The sequence below is a fragment of the Acartia tonsa genome, chromosome 9 (genome assembly GCF_053477335.1).
Source record: "Acartia tonsa isolate MP-2025a chromosome 9, ASM5347733v1, whole genome shotgun sequence".
NCBI classification, from domain to species: Eukaryota; Metazoa; Arthropoda; class Copepoda; order Calanoida; family Acartiidae; genus Acartia; species Acartia tonsa.
This window is the reverse complement of record NC_137268.1, coordinates 3,530,051-3,545,857: the sequence shown is the minus strand read 5'-3', so window position 1 is coordinate 3,545,857 and position 15,807 is coordinate 3,530,051. Positions and strand designations below refer to the sequence as shown.

The following is a 15,807-nucleotide window of genomic DNA, read 5'->3' as shown; positions in this document are numbered from 1 at the left end:
TGTAGTTAATAAATTCATCTCTTAACTGGAAGATTTTTAAAATTTTCAATCTGTCAGGAGAAAAAGTGTAACTATTTAGATGAAAGAAAAACTTTTAAAAAGTTTATTAGCATAAAAAAGAACTTTTTGTTTATATAGGAATTTTATTTCAAAACACTACCATGATGGCAAGAAATAAAAAATAAGGTATAGCCAACAAGCGAAATAGATCTAAAATAACATTTGGGGGGGGGGGGGGGGGCAGGTAAAAAGTTCGTCAATTCTAGTGTTGCCTCCCCACCCAACGACAGCTGAAAATCACGCATAGGTTTCGCGACTATTTTTCGAATGAATTTCGTTGTTGACAAGAGCTGTCAAGAAATTAATATTTTTGCCATTGCTTGCCATGGTGGTAATTGAAAATAATATATTTTTAGATATGACAATTACCTATTTAAATTTAAGATTTGAGAATTTTCTACAATTACCTTTTCCCGTCGACTGTTTCATTTGGGCGGAATGCATTGCATGGCAAATATTCATATCCTTCACTTCTTCAAGATAAACAAGACTGAAGCCACACAGCCTACTTCCATCCTCCTACAAAATTAGGGAGGTTAGGTAGTTCATTTTAAAAATAAAATAGTCATTCTAATATAAGAGGGGGAAGGGGTTAAATAACTGTATGTCCCGGCCCCGAGGACTCTGTTTCGAATTTTGATCGCGATGGGGTCTTTGAAAATCAACCAATAGCATTGGAAATATTAAAAACCAAGTCGCAACAAAAAAGCAGAAGCCAATTTGCTGGCAGATACTAAAAGGTCCCCAACAGGGGAACAGGTAGTTGTCTGGTTATACATCTTTATTTATAGATTTATTATTCAAATAAATCTGCTGGACCGATATGATTCTCCTTTTTAGGAAAGCTTCACATATTTCCCTGGAAGGTTTTAGGCTATTTTATTTCTAGATTATTACATTACCTTGGTTAGACTGAAAGGATGACAGGCGGGTGGGTAGCGAGATCTATCACTGGTGAATCTAAATTAAAAACAATGATTATACATCTATAAAAGCTTAACATTGAAAATAGTTTAAAACGATAGATGACTTTTCATCTACAGCAGGGAAAAGGGAATGTGATTCTGACAAACTATTCTAAAGAAAAATTTCCCCTTCCCCTTTTCCTCTCCTTCTTATCCACCCCTCTTCAGTTACATGAAAAAACAAGATAAACCCCCACCTCCATTCCAAAGGTTTCGTGATTTTTTGTATAATTGATTGTTAGAATAGCTAGGCCTGATCTACAGAAGTACAAACACGAAGATTATATGATTCAATCCCATAATACAGTAAATTTGAGAAATTCAGCCATTAACCGGTAACTTGTTTTACAAATTAAATGAAAAATTAACTGCATTTTTAACCAAAATTTGTACACTTTCTAACCAATAATGTGGTCAAATTATTCTGAAACTGTTTTGCTGTTGGTCCAATTAAGGAATTGACCATCTAGACTTTTTATATTGGTTATATAATGTATTTTTTAGGGTATGCAGCCCATGTTTCTTGATGATTTAACAAACGCAATTGTTATTGTTCTCTATTCATTTAAACACCAGAATATGTAAAAATGCGTCTTACATTATATCTGATCTAAATCAATGTCATACCTTAACCCCGCGGGCAAACAAAGCCTAGAAAGTGCTTCTGGATTGAAATGATTCTGTTGCGACGTGTCAGGATAATGTCTAAAATATTCATGGATATGTCAATGCAAGATACACTCTATTTTATAAAACTTTTAATTTATGGCACGAGATTTTTCTTTCACAGTTAAAATTTCTCGTAGTGGAAATAACTAGGAAAAAATGTTTTATTAAATATAAAAAGCCTAATATAATATACTTAACCCCTTACAGTCGGGCCCCTTGCCGCACCTTAATCGGTCGGGGGGGGGGGGCGTTCAACGCCCCCCCCCCTTATTATCTCAGTTCCTATTAGAGCTAGAGGGCTAAATTTTTTTGTACAAGTCCATGGTTTGATAATGAATTTCCGACCTTTTATAAGTCTAAGTCAATTTTCGCTTCCTTCACCCTTTTATTTAACAACCTTTGTTTTTAGGTCTTTTTTACTTAAAAATTTCAAACGGCTTTAACTTTCTTATTTTTGAAGCTAGAAGAAAATTTTTTTTCCAGAAAATGTTTATTTTTATGTAAATTTTACATTAGAAATTTCAAAAATAAGTTTCAGCGGCTGCAGCTGTACTTGGCAGCTGCCAGCCGCCGCAGTCGGCGGTCGGCGGGAAAACGGCGGCGGATCTTTATGAAATTTTAATACGTTATGTAGACATGTAAGAAAAGCTTAATTTAAAATTTGAAGTCTCTAAGTCAAAAATTACGGCCACAGGAGCTTTTTAAAGATTTCTGGAGACCTGGAGGATCAGGACCTGCAGGATCATACCTGGAACCTGAAAGTGACTTGAACACCTGTATTTTATATAAGGATGTACTACTAGAGGATTTTTTAGTATTTTGGTATGATAAAATGCTTTGTTTTAGTCAAAAAAATATTTTTGCTCTTTACCTGGATGACCCTGCCAGGTTTGCTGGCATCCTGTGCCCGCCAGGATGGAGATATTCAAAAAAATTCCAACTCTCAGTTATGTGTCATACCCATACTTAAAAAGTCAAGCAGATTTGGCTCTTTATCTTTCACACACAGAAAATGAGATAGAAAAAACCGGATGGGGGGGCGTTCGACGCCCCCCCCCCCCCGACCGTTAAGGGTTAAATTTTTTATAAATGGGGTGGGTGTGGTGACTCGTAACACGACTCACATACCAGGAATTTTATTTTGGGTGACACTCCTTAATTATCAAGATAATTGGGTAATATGTTTTTAGTTATGTCACTAATAACCCCATGTTTTGGTCTCTTTAAAATAAAAACGCCGGCGGGACTGCCGCTCCCGCCGTTAACCGCCATTTTCCACATGCGCCAAAAAAATATTTTATTGCATTTCTCGGGGGGACATAGTATTTTTTCAAATTCTTGTTGATGAAGGTATGTCGTGCTATGAGTCACCACATTACCCCCCCCCCCCCTTTTAAACAAGGACAAAAATAGACAAATCATGGAAAGTTCTATACCTGACAATACTTGGTTTATAAGATCTGTCTAACGGCGAAGTATCCTCGCTAGCAAAATCAAGGGAAGCATGAAGCTCATCTAGACCAATGCCAAAATAGTTTTAGAAGCGAAGCTACTGTATTAATTTACTATGTCTGTAAGTCTTTACATATTTTCTCAACAAACAAGCACAGGCTTGTTATTGCAAGACTTGTAACAAAAAGATATGTTTTACTTTGTGTTCTTTTAGCCTTTATTAAAGTTATTGATAAATACGGATAATTCTAGTTATAGAGTAACTGCGCATATTCAAAATATATTTTGGCATCCCTGGTTCTAGTCCAATATTGACATCAAGTCCGGCCACCAGAAAGTATTGGACAACCCTGTTAGACACGTGGGTGTCACCCGCCATTTTGAATCAGCTGTTTGGAAGTACCCGTACACTTGTATTAGTTTGGCGCCATTTTGATATTTACTTTATACCCGTATTCTAAATTAGGCAAAGGTAAAGATATAATAGGGTAGGTACAAAGCTTAAAGTTAAAGGGGATGGGTTTAATTAATCAATGTGCATATTAAGAAATTTTTGTGCAGTGGAATGTTCACAAGAATCATCTAATCAGGAGGAGAACTTAAGATTACCCTCACCCTTTATTGGAAATACAATAGATTTGCCTACTTTTAAAATTATGCCCGACACCCAAAAAAAATTTTTGCTGGGGACGTAACCCCCTCCCCCCTTAAACCCTTTGAAATTCTAAGGTTATTTTTATTGGATCTTGGACAAAGTAGCTTCGCGCCAAGATTCTAAGCCCTTGCTATTGAAAATTAAATGTTTTACCACTCATCAGAACAATTTAATTAATGTTATTTGTACACCTACGGAAAAATAGCTTGAACGTCCATCTTAAGTTATTGGCATCTTAATTTAGACAGTTTTAATCAGGGTGTCGGAGCCGTATAATTTTGATGCGGCTCCGGCTCCGCGGAGCCGTATCTGGAAATACGGCTCCGGCTCCTACCTTAAAATTAATAAATCAATTTTTGTTCATTATTTAATTTGATAAAATAAAATACCTAAATAATATAAAATATTAAGAGTTTACAAAAGGAATTAGGTTGATAACCAGGGTGTCGGAGCCGTTTAATTTTGATGCGGCTCCGGCTCCTACCTTAAAATAAATATATCAATTTTTGTTCATTATTGAATTTGATAAAAAAAAATACCTAAATAATATAAAATATTTTGCTTTTATTTGATTAAAGCAGGCTATATAAAAGTAGAAGGATGTGTGTCTTTTTGTTAAGTAACAATAGTTTTTCAGTTTATTATATGGAAATAGACCGTTGCCAAATTATGATATTACTTTAAAAAATAATTTTTAGCTTATCTGGAGCCGGAGCCGTTTTTAACGAAAAATACGGCTCCGGATCCGGCTCCACCAAAAATGTTGCTGCTCTCGGCTCCGAAACACTGGTTTTAATAGCCAGAAGTTTCTTTAATATCCAATAAATAATCAAATATTTTTCTTTACATCCACCTCCTATATCTTTTTTGCCTGAAATGTTGAAAATTCTTGGTTACGGTTCACACATTTTAGACCATTTTCAATTTTTATTTTTATTTGATATATTTGTTTAATGTTATTGTAACAACTTGCATTTTACATTCTAGATTACTCTGAAAGAAAAGTAAAGGTGTTAATTATAAGATGTTATACCTGTTTCATAGAAGAATAAGCTAAAGTGGCTATCTAACCAAACAATGAATATGAAATACACGTTGATATTATGACGGGGGGGAAATTGTCAATTTAACTTGCTAACATGGACATCACTTATTGGTCAGTTCGTTCGTCCCGTAGTAGGGGAGGTAATTGGGTAAAGCTATATATAGCCAGATATGAGTTTCACTTTATTAAAGTACATGATAATCTGGTGAATGATCCAGATTTTAAATCCATTAACCAAAGCAACATTATTTTGGTGAATTGACGTCACCTTGATGTTAACAAAGCGTTTGATACCACATTTCTACTACTAGAAGTAATCAGGAAGGGAGGGAGGGGACAATAAGCTGTTTATTTCACTAGTCCCCAAAGTTTTATACGACATTTTATGATTCGTTAGCTTAACATCTTTGGTTGGTTCATTAAGTTGAGTGTCCAAACTTACCTAGAGTTAACTTTGTTTAACATCATTGGGGGATGTACATCAATTCATAGGCCATTATCTGATCCTTTTAGATCCATGAGATGTAGTGAACATTAAGAAAAAACTGGAAATCTTAAAACAAATGTAATGCTTACCATTAAACAAATATTAAAATATATTGTTTTTTTTTCAACGTGTAAAGTTTTTAAAAAGGGGGGAGGGTAGGTTGTTTTAAAAATCCGTAAAAAGTGTGAGTAAGCTTCAAATTAAAAGCGATTATTAAGTCTAACTGTTATTAAATATGCGTTTAATTATACTATGAGTTTTGAAAATATTAAGAAGTTAGACTTAATAATTGCTTTTGACTGGAAGCTTACTCACACTCTTACGGATTTTTAACACAACCTACCTCCCCCTTTATTCAAATGAATTAACACCTGTTGCTAGGAATCTATAATTCTTACCTAGCTTTTCTAAAAGTACAAGACACCGGGTTTTACGGAATCCTTTAAATAACCCATTATCAAACAGCATCGTTAAGGTAGGTCTAAATCATTTTAGATTTAATCCAAATGATTTGAGGTCTTTTACACCCTACTTCTCTATTTCTTACACTTCTACTCTTAAGGGATCTTAAGGGATAAGACAATGAACGATATCCCCGTTGATAAAACACAGACTATCCCTAATTTTGGTTGAAAATTCAGTATAAGTACCCAAATTTTTTGAGCCAGCATAAAAGATAACGTGTAATAGAACTTATTTTAGTGGATGGAACCACTACCCTCTCAAGAGAAATCGCCCATAGAAAAAAATTACCCCCCAAAATTTTTTTAAAACTAAAATTAAAAATGAGTGGGCTTCCCCCCCCCACAAAAAAATCATCCCCACCCCTAAAAAAAATTATTTTTTACTTTTTCTTTTAAAATCTGAAGTAACAAATTGGGTTATTAAATTTGACTCTCCCCTCCTCAAGTGCCCCTAGAGGCCTCTAGGGGGCGTAACCGCTAGTCCTTCTAATAGAGTAACAGGATGTTTGTGTATTTTATGTTTGTACTGAAGGATCTCGCTAACCGCTGAATCGATCGGGTTCTCGTTAACAGGGTAGCTTTTTATAGGTCCCGGGAAGGTTTTTAACTATTTTAGGGGAGGGTACCACCACCCTCCCCAGAGAAATCGACAAAAAAATACGCCGCCTTTAAACATTTTTTGCAATTAGCTAAAAACATAACTAACACAATCTATCGGCCAAAATATATTTTTGGTAATTAGCTGATTTTTAAATAGATTGAAAATAAATAATTTTACGTGCCCCTAGAGGCCTCTAGGAGCGTATCCGCTAGTTAGGATACTCTAAATATTAAGATCTTGTAATGTATCCCTTATTAACTCGAGGTTATAAACACTAAAATAAAAGTTGTGCTAAAATTCCATAAAGGTGCGAGTTTTATGGCTTAAAAACAGTAGTAGAAAATAATATCACTAAATATGTGTATTCCTTATTAAAAAGAACTATACATAGACAATTTTTTTTTTAAGTTAACATAAATTTTATCGTTCTACTACTGTTTTCAAGCCATAAAACTCTCACCTTTACGGAATATTAGCACAACCTACCTCCCCCTTGGTATTGCGCATGTAGAAAGTAATATGAACTAAAATATTTGATTAAATTTGGTATCTTCTATTAAATTAATAAAATCTTTCCATTATAACATTTTTAATTCCAAATAATCTTAATTAAATCTTTTACTATTTTTCCTCAAATCTAGTAAATCAAATTAAGAAAATATTTGATGCAGGGGTCATAGGGGATAAGACAAAGAACATTCAATTGATATACAACACCAAATAAGACAAATGGATCCCTCCTGCCCCACTAATCGCTTAGTGGGGCAAAATTGTCATCGTGAAAAATCCCCTAAAATCACATAATAAATCTACAAAAATTAAATAAAATCTTATGTTCATAACCCTGATATGGTTTTGTTTATTTTTTTGTTGTAGATTTTTAATGTGATTTTGGTGGATTTATCACGAAAACAATTTTGCGATTAGTGGGGCAAACTTTTTTTAAGAATCCACCTCTGTAGATTAAAAGTTAAAAGCTGTTGGTTTGTACAACTACAACCTAATCAAGCTTTTATAAATACCACAAAGTTTTTTAGCCAATTAATCAGGAATTATTTATAGGCAATAGTTTGGGGACTTATATAATTTACAGTCTAATGATGTACCCTCTCTCCGGGGATAAGAAAATGGCCGTTAAATTAATGTACATCCCCAATTATGACATTCAATATTACTCATTCTCTAGATTGCAATTAGTGGTTGAAACGTTTGGACACTCAACTTAATGAACCAACCAATAACGTTTCATTAAGAGTATCAAGGTTGTGAAGTCAACAAATAAGAAAAGGTTATTATAAAACTGTCCCAAAGTACTACTAATGTCGGATGCATAATATCTCAGTTATTAATAATATTAATACCAGTTTTGTTAGCCCGTACATTCGGCCCCTCGGGGCTAAACAATCTGTTTTTATTTTATTTTAATATCCGCGGAAAGCTTTCAACAATACGATTCGACAAATAACTTTTATAATTCTGTTTCCATTCTTAGCTTGTTAAATGTTTATGAAATTTACAAAGGTGAAACACTGAATGGTAAACAATCTGACCGACCAACAAACCAAACTTGTACAGTAGCTACGAATTTCAAAAGGTGCATACTAGCTAAAAATAAGACAAAACATATGTACAAAACAAAAATTAAAGGAACAAAATTAATAGGTACAACGAAAGAAATAAACAAACAAAAAATGAAAATAAAAGATGTTATTTAAACTAAAATAATGAAGCAAAATAAAATTAATAATTAGAATCACAAAGTTACAAAAATAAAATAATTCTAAAATCTAAAATATGATTTAAAAGCGTATTGGTTACATAATCAGCTGATTTTCTAGGGATTAAAAGTAAGTAAAAGCAATCATTGCAGCAATTACAAGAAAACTTTACCTATTTCTATCCTTTAAAATTATTCATGCATAATACATAAAAATACATCTATCGTGCATTATTTAATCAAATCAAGAGCATTTTAATTGAAGTTTTATTTCAATCAAATCAGCTAAACACTGTCAAATGCTCTGCTTAGATCCAAGGAATTTCAAATACTCTTGAATTGATTATTTAGGTAAATTAAAATAATATTTAAGCGTAACGGGTTAAATTTTGTGCTAATATAGGTAATAATAAGCGTATTCAGATTTTTTTTTTAGAATGCCTTGTTAATTTCAGATACTCATCAAATTTGACTTATTGCGCAGTTTTGTCAAGCCCCCTAATTCCCATTTTTATAATTGATTGATAGTGACTTATTTAGGCAGGAATAATAATAAGATATGATAGCGGCATTTTTGTTAGTTGTGCGCTTTTTTAGTCTACATCTTCCTACCATTTCACTTGATTTGAACTCCATACTTTTGAGTTAGATCAGAATTCATCCTACAATAAAAGACTATTAAACAACCTTAATTCGTTATATTTTATTAATTATGAAGTAGTAAGGTTTTTTGTTTGTCCCATAAGATCTCGCCAACAGATTTATTTCTCAACTTTAAGAAATGTTTCGGGATCGTTTTTGAATATTTTTAGATTTAGGTTCCTTGGATGGTTTTAGGTTATCAAACTCAACTTAAATACCCCTTCCCCCCTAATCATCGCGTATTTTTGAAAATGTAATGACATTCAATTTAACCGCTATTATGATTGTAGGCTCTCTCATGGCTTCACCCATAGCCACAAGGGACATTAAGACTTTGAAAAGGTCTTTTTTATTCTCGAGGATTGAGGAAAAGGGTAAAAGTATACGCCTTATTTATGTAAAAAAAATGCGTTTAAATACCTGAAAATGAACTCTACTTGTTGTTTGAGTAGAGCCATGTTGTAATGTTTGGCCACCCCAAGGAAGGTTTTCAACAATTGGCCAATCTTGAACAAATCAACTGTGGTCTTGAAGTCACCTAAACATTTAAAAAGGGGTAGTTTCACGAAAGGCATTTAAAAATTTAGGTTTGTTAACCATCAGGAAAAAGGGAATGTGATTCTGACAAACAATTCTAAGTGAAAATTTCCCCTCGAACCCCTTCCCTTTTTTCTCCTCTTCTTACCCACTTCTCTTTCAATTACACCAAAAAACAACTTTTATTCCAACTTTACTCCAACAAAATAGTTAACATTGGCAATTTTAAATGGAATTAATTGACTGAATAGCAGACCCTGGTTAATGTAACAGTGGGCTTGATATATTTACAATTTAATCACATCTATCTACATACCCAATCTGTCCATCTAATCATCTATTTGTTTATCAATAAATCTATTTGTTTATCAATAAATCTATTTGTCTATCCCTAAATCTATGTGTCTAACAATCGATATATATTTACTAGGATGTTGCACCAGATTTTCATGTACACTAATAAAGTGATAATTCCAAGCTGGCTAAAATAACGATACCCCCCCACCTCCTAAAATAATGATAGATTTTCCTCTGTCAATATATCCACGTATTCTATATCATTATCCATGTGTCTCTCAGTAATTCTTTCTATCTATCAGCGTTGTGGAGCCGCCATATTTTGCTGGAGCCGGAGCCGTTATTTTCGTTAAAAAACAACTCCGGCTCCGGGTTAACTAAAATAAAGAGATTTTTTATCAATTATAATTTTGTAACTCTGTTGCGTCGTGTGCAAATGCCCCTTTAAAGTTTTTCAAGTACATTTTTATCAAAAATTGAACTTTTAAAACCTTCAAAAGTCAAATAGGTATACACTTGGCCAAAAATATATGATGAGTTTTTCTTGATTTTGGGTCGGAGCCGGAGCCAAATCCGGAGCCGTTATCTTCACAGGCGGCTCCGCGGAACCGGAGCCGCACCAAAATCAAACGGCTCCGCATCGCTGCTATCTATCCATAATACCTGCACAAAACTTATTTCTACATCTGTCAGCCAAGTTGTATTGAGTAACCTCCCCGCATCTTGTACAAGATAAATCCTTAAATAAAATTAAAAAATCTTTTAAAACTTAGATAATAGGGTTGGCAATCCGAATCCGCCGAATTTTGAATCCAGAATCTGAATTCGGAATCCTTTATTTTAATAGCGGATTCGGATTCTTAATTGTTAGGCTAAAATTAGCGTCTTTCCTATCACTAATGGCAGTCCAATAAATACATAGTAATACCATTACCGACGCGCAGCATAATGAACAGACATACGTACAAGGATTAGATGTTCATTAGTCGTAGAAATTTTTTTAAAAAGTAAGACAAATATCATATTATCCACACGAGTAAATTCCTTTTTTCCTAGAGTTAAGAAGAGAATTAATAAAACTAACGGATTGTACAAATTTCAAGTAGATATGAAACCTGTGACGTACATACAGGCACTTGAACATTTTGGATACCATTGTTTTAGAGGTCCTTAGAAATATAAAAACGTAAACCCTTTTTTTCATCAAAACTACAAATATTTTATTGTAATAAAAATTGGCAACAATATAAATAAACATCTTTTGTTTTGTAAGAGTTTACTTTCAAATTAAAAGGATTTTTTTCATAATTTTGTATTACCTAATGAAAATTAGCATAAAATTGCTTATTATCAAGTATTTACAATAAAAGAGAAGCTTAATAATTCAAACAAAGAACAAAGAATTACATTAAAAATATAAACAAGAAATATATTGGAGACATCTCTCTATAAAAAAAGACAGTTTTATACCTATAATAGGCGTTTTAAATTAAAACGGGAAGGGGTTAAATAACTGTATGTCCCCACCCCGTGGACCCTGTACCGACTTTCAATTAGGTCTTTGAAATATTAAGCTAAAAGCTAAACGCGTCGGAAATATTAAAACAGCCAAGTAGCTACAAAAGAGCAGAACGCAATTTGTTAGCAGATAAAAAAGGTCTCCAATACTGGATCCAGGTAGTTATCTGGATTATATATCCGATCTAAACTTTTATTATATATAGATGTGAAAAAAACTTATTTCTGTAAAATGGAAAATAATCCTCTTGTGAACAAAAACAAAAATCTTGTCAAATCTTAAGAAGATTAAATAAAATGAATAAGTTTTAAATTTTTCAAAAGTTGTGTAACTGGCTTCTTACACAACCAAATTAATTTTGGTTTTAGATAACAAAAATCTTTAATTAAGATTTATTTTAGTTCGGGATATTTAATAGGACATTCGTGGATTTTAAGGAATCCTTATAATGAAGTAACAGGATGTATGTGTTGTGTACCAGAGGATCTTGCTAACTAACATTGATACTGAACCGATATGGTTCTCATTTACAGAGAAGCTTCTCATACGTCCTGGAAAGGTTTATGATTATTAAAGGTGAGGGTACCACCACCCACCCAAGAGAAATCGCCAAAAAAAACTTAAAATTTGCCGCTAGGCGGCGCCAGTGTCGTAAAACATTAATAAACATAAAACAGCTTAACTGAACATATGCAAATTATTTCTCAAATTAGATATTAAAAAAAACATTTTAAGTGTTATTTTAGGCCTCTAGGGCATTAAACGCTTGTAATTCATACTGGAATAAACTATTCTGCATCAAATATTGCTGTAGGCACAAAATGCAGTATGTAAATTACTAAACATATAATCTTTACTTAACAAGGATGACAACATCCATAAAAGCGAAGCTCTGAAATGGTAGGACAAACGGACATTAACACTTGTATAATGTCAGAACTGAATAATCAGAATGCGAATGTATAAGAGTCAAAGCAAAATTGTAAGTTAATTTGTTGAAAAACTGCTTGATACAGGATAATGATTATGGACATACTTACATTTTTAGGACTTGATTATAGAGTTGTTTCGCTTATAATATTGTACTTTGTTGTCTCAGGAATCAGTATACCAAAAATCAGACAAATCGGATAATTAGGTCACATACAAATTTGTTGTTAAAAATGTAAAAAATCAACATGTTTAAAATGAACGTACGGACATTCTGGTAATGATTATAGAGTTGCTACGCTTTCTAACTTGTACCTAACTATTACAGGAATCACCATGCAAAATTTGAAATCGATAGGACAATTCTAACATGCCTAAATTAACGAAAAAAGCTACTTAAAAAAGTAAAAAAATCAACATGTTTAAAATGGACGTACGGACATTTTGGTAATTATTATAGAGTTGCTACGCTTTCTAAATCGTACCTAACTACTTAAGGAATCACCATGCAAAATTTGAAATCGATAGGACAATTCTAACATGTCTAAATTAACGAAAAAAGCTATCCGTGACGGACGGACGGACGTACGGACGGACGGACGGACCGACCCTAATTATAGAAAAGCTTCGCTTTTAAAAACAATGCCTTTTTTAAGTAGCTCAGCAATAAAATAAGGGAGGGAGTGGACTTAAAAATCCGCCAATAAAACTATTTTAGTGAGTTTCTCTTTAAAGTTATCTAAGCTTTTATCTTTAAATTTAAACTTCAAAATAAATGAAAAAATAGGTATGAAAGAACATTCTTTCACATTGGATTATTTTATAATTTCAAGTACCTAATGGTACTAATGCATGAATTCACGACTAAAATTATCCTAATATCAAGTAATTAGAAACCTAATATTTAATTTTTATCATATTAGTACATAAGTTACCTAAAGATTCATTAAGTAAGGGGGGAGGCGGAAGTGACACTTTTTGAAACCAAAAATAAAAGTCAAAGGAACTCAACTGCCATGTCAAATCTCAGAGCTGTAACTCTTTATTTAGTTGAGTTCCTTTGACTTTTAGTTTTGGTTTCAAAAAGAGTCACTTCCGCCCCCTCCCTTTAATCTTTAATACAAAGTAGAACGATGTTTGTTTGTCTGTCTGTTTGTTTGTAGCGAAGGATCTCGCTAACCGCTGAACCGATCGGGTTCCCCTTAACAATTAGCTTTTTATAGGTCCCGGGAAGGTTTTTAACTATTTTCTTGGGGGCTGGGACAATCCTAACCCCCCGCCCAAAAAAGAAAGAAAAATACCCTCCCCCCCAAAACAATGTCTTTTTAAAACTTAAATTAAAATAGTGGGGTCGACTACCCCCACCCCCCCCCCAAAGAATTTTTTTTTTCATTTTTCTTTTAAATCTAAAATACGAAAAATTGGTTTGATCAATTCTCTTGAAGCAAAGCCCCTAGAGGCTAGGGGCGAAGCCGCTAGTTATACAAATAGTAATGCTTGTATTCTGAACTAAAATTCCCTTAATATAAATAATTTAGAAACTCAATATTTAAGTATTTAAGGGGGGGGTTTTTAATGCAACCATCTCGTAATCAGTGAGCAAATGGCACTTAGAATTCGAATTTCGATCTGAAATTTTGCATGAGTAATCCTTGATAGGTCTATTTTCCCTAAATCGAACAAAAAGTTGGAAAAGTAACGGCTGGCGGCTGGCAGCTCAGCCGTTTAGCCGTTTTTGCCTATTTTTAGGGCAAATTCATCATTAATTACGTAGGAATCAACTTTTTAAAACATATTTCTGGTTTAATTCATAATAATTGATAACAATAACCATTTTTTAATATTTTTAGTACCAGCTGCTAAACGGCTAGAACCGGCTGAAAACGGCTGGGAGCCGCCAAGAGTATAAAGGGTAGATAGGGCTTGTGACATGTCTAGGGATAGGTTTCTATGGGTGCTGAGCTCAAAAATGCTACTAAAAATAGTGACGGCCAATCCATATGGCAGCTGGGTAACAGCTGCAGCTCAGATGCGAGCGGCCAAGAGTAGAATGAGTAGATAGGGCTTGTGACGTGTCTAGGGGTAGGTTTTTATAGGTGCTGAGCTCAAAAATGCTAACAAAAATAGTGGAGGCCCATCCACATGGCAGCCGGGTAATGAACGCAGCTCAGCTGGGTAACGGCCGCAGCTCAGACGAGATAGGCCAAGAGTAGAATGAGTACATGAGGCATGTGACGTGTCCAGGATTAGGTTTTTATGGGTGCTGAACTCTAAAATGCTACTAAAAATAGTTTCGGCCAATCCCTATGGCAGTTAAGTAATAGCTGCTGCTCAGCTGCGAGCGGCTAAGAGTAGAATGATTACATAGGGCTTGTGACGTGTCTAGAGGTAGGTTTTTATGGGTGCCGAGCTCAAAAATGGTACCAAAAATAGTGCACTATGTGCCCAGCCAATGCAAAAACTCCAAGATTCCAAAAAATGTATTTTTGAATATTGACCAATTTTAAAGTTTTAGATTAATCTTTGTCATATTTGAGAAGGATTCCCAAAGCTAGAGGTGAAAATATCAATTACTTATCATTTTACAGCTTCGAGAAGTAGCCTACAGGGTGACCACTATGTACGTTATGTTCAATATGTTCATATTGAACACCACTTTTAGGTTTTTTGGTACGTTTTTGTTCGTTATTGATTTTTGTGTACAATATGAACATTTCAGCATACGTTATTATACGTTTTTCTGTAATGTATGGTTAGTATTAGTAATCATTAATGTATTTGTATTTCATAAAAGTATTTAATTGCAGTTTTAAAAGAATTTTTTTTAAGGGGGGTATTTTTCATTTTTTTTTTTTTGGGGGGGGGGAGTCCCACCCACATAGAAAATAGCTTTAAACCATCCATGACCAGTGGGTATATTCCCTGAAGAGTAGATCCCAATCTGTTTAGTGGTTACTGAGATCTTAAGCTTCAGACAGACATCGTACTACTTTGTATTATAGATGTATATGTGCTTTATGGTACGTTATTGTACGTTATTTTTTCAAAAAATGTACGTTATTGTGTTCATTGTAATTTTTTTGTAGTACGTTATTTTCAATATTAATATCAAAAAGGCGGTGGTCGCTCTGAGCCTACCTAGATATTTAGGATTTTGTAATAAAAGCCTGACTATTGAAATTACATTTTATATGCAAACTTTAAATTATCGTCAATCTACCAAAAATTGAGCTATAGTAATACGTTATACCTTTTTTGAAAGCTTATTGAATATACTATACGATTTTCAATTAGTTTTTATACGTTTACTTATAAAACTTATGAAAAAATTGATGTCAAAGCATTCCCCCTTAAAGAATCAGGAATTATAATATTTTGTAATGATACTCTCAACTTCAAATAGTTTGATCTTTTTTCAGCTAACGATGCCGCATATCAGACCTTTACACATGTCTAACCAAGGCACTCAGTGAATGAATCCCGTTGGTTTCAATGGCGGCATCGTTAGCTGAAATTTTTTTTTCGCATTTTTGTAGGAGCGGTCGGACCCATTTTATAGCAATTTTTACAAAAAAAAGACAAATTAAAATACTTTTTTTTACAAATCATTTTATCGTGATATTTATAGTTCTCAATGCAATTTTTTGATACAATCCCTTATTCTTATTGCTTAAAGTCTTTAAAGGATATTCTCGCCCCCCCCCCCACCCCCGGAGTGTGGGGGGAGGCCCCCCATGCACACGCCTAGGAATATTCATTTAAGCTAT

The 15,807-nt window shown here is 33.7% G+C and overlaps 2 protein-coding genes across 3 annotated transcripts in view; both read right to left on the bottom strand.

The window, feature by feature from the left end:
• The window catches only part of pns (DENN domain containing pinstripe), a 99,678-nt gene extending 94,857 nt beyond the window's left edge, over nt 1-4,821 (bottom strand). For both annotated transcript variants that reach the window (XM_080171583.1, XM_080171582.1), the window contains exons 1-6: nt 4,673-4,821; nt 3,443-3,603; nt 3,131-3,211; nt 1,653-1,730; nt 963-1,020; nt 468-579 (exon numbers count right to left, since the gene is read on the bottom strand). In XM_080171583.1, the coding sequence (XP_080027709.1) occupies nt 468-579; nt 963-1,020; nt 1,653-1,730; nt 3,131-3,211; nt 3,443-3,525 (412 nt within the window). In that variant the 5' untranslated portion in view covers nt 3,526-3,603; nt 4,673-4,821. The remainder of the gene's footprint in view (nt 1-467; nt 580-962; nt 1,021-1,652; nt 1,731-3,130; nt 3,212-3,442; nt 3,604-4,672) is intronic.
• A 3,269-nt stretch (nt 4,822-8,090) lies between these two features.
• PolE1 (DNA polymerase epsilon catalytic subunit 1) overlaps nt 8,091-15,807 on the bottom strand; it is a 73,750-nt gene continuing 66,033 nt past the window's right edge. Inside the window, exons 68-70 of the mRNA XM_080171579.1 lie at nt 10,255-10,330; nt 9,178-9,295; nt 8,091-8,777 (exon numbers count right to left, since the gene is read on the bottom strand). Of these exons, the coding sequence (XP_080027705.1) occupies nt 8,732-8,777; nt 9,178-9,295; nt 10,255-10,330 (240 nt within the window). The 3' untranslated portion in view covers nt 8,091-8,731. The remainder of the gene's footprint in view (nt 8,778-9,177; nt 9,296-10,254; nt 10,331-15,807) is intronic.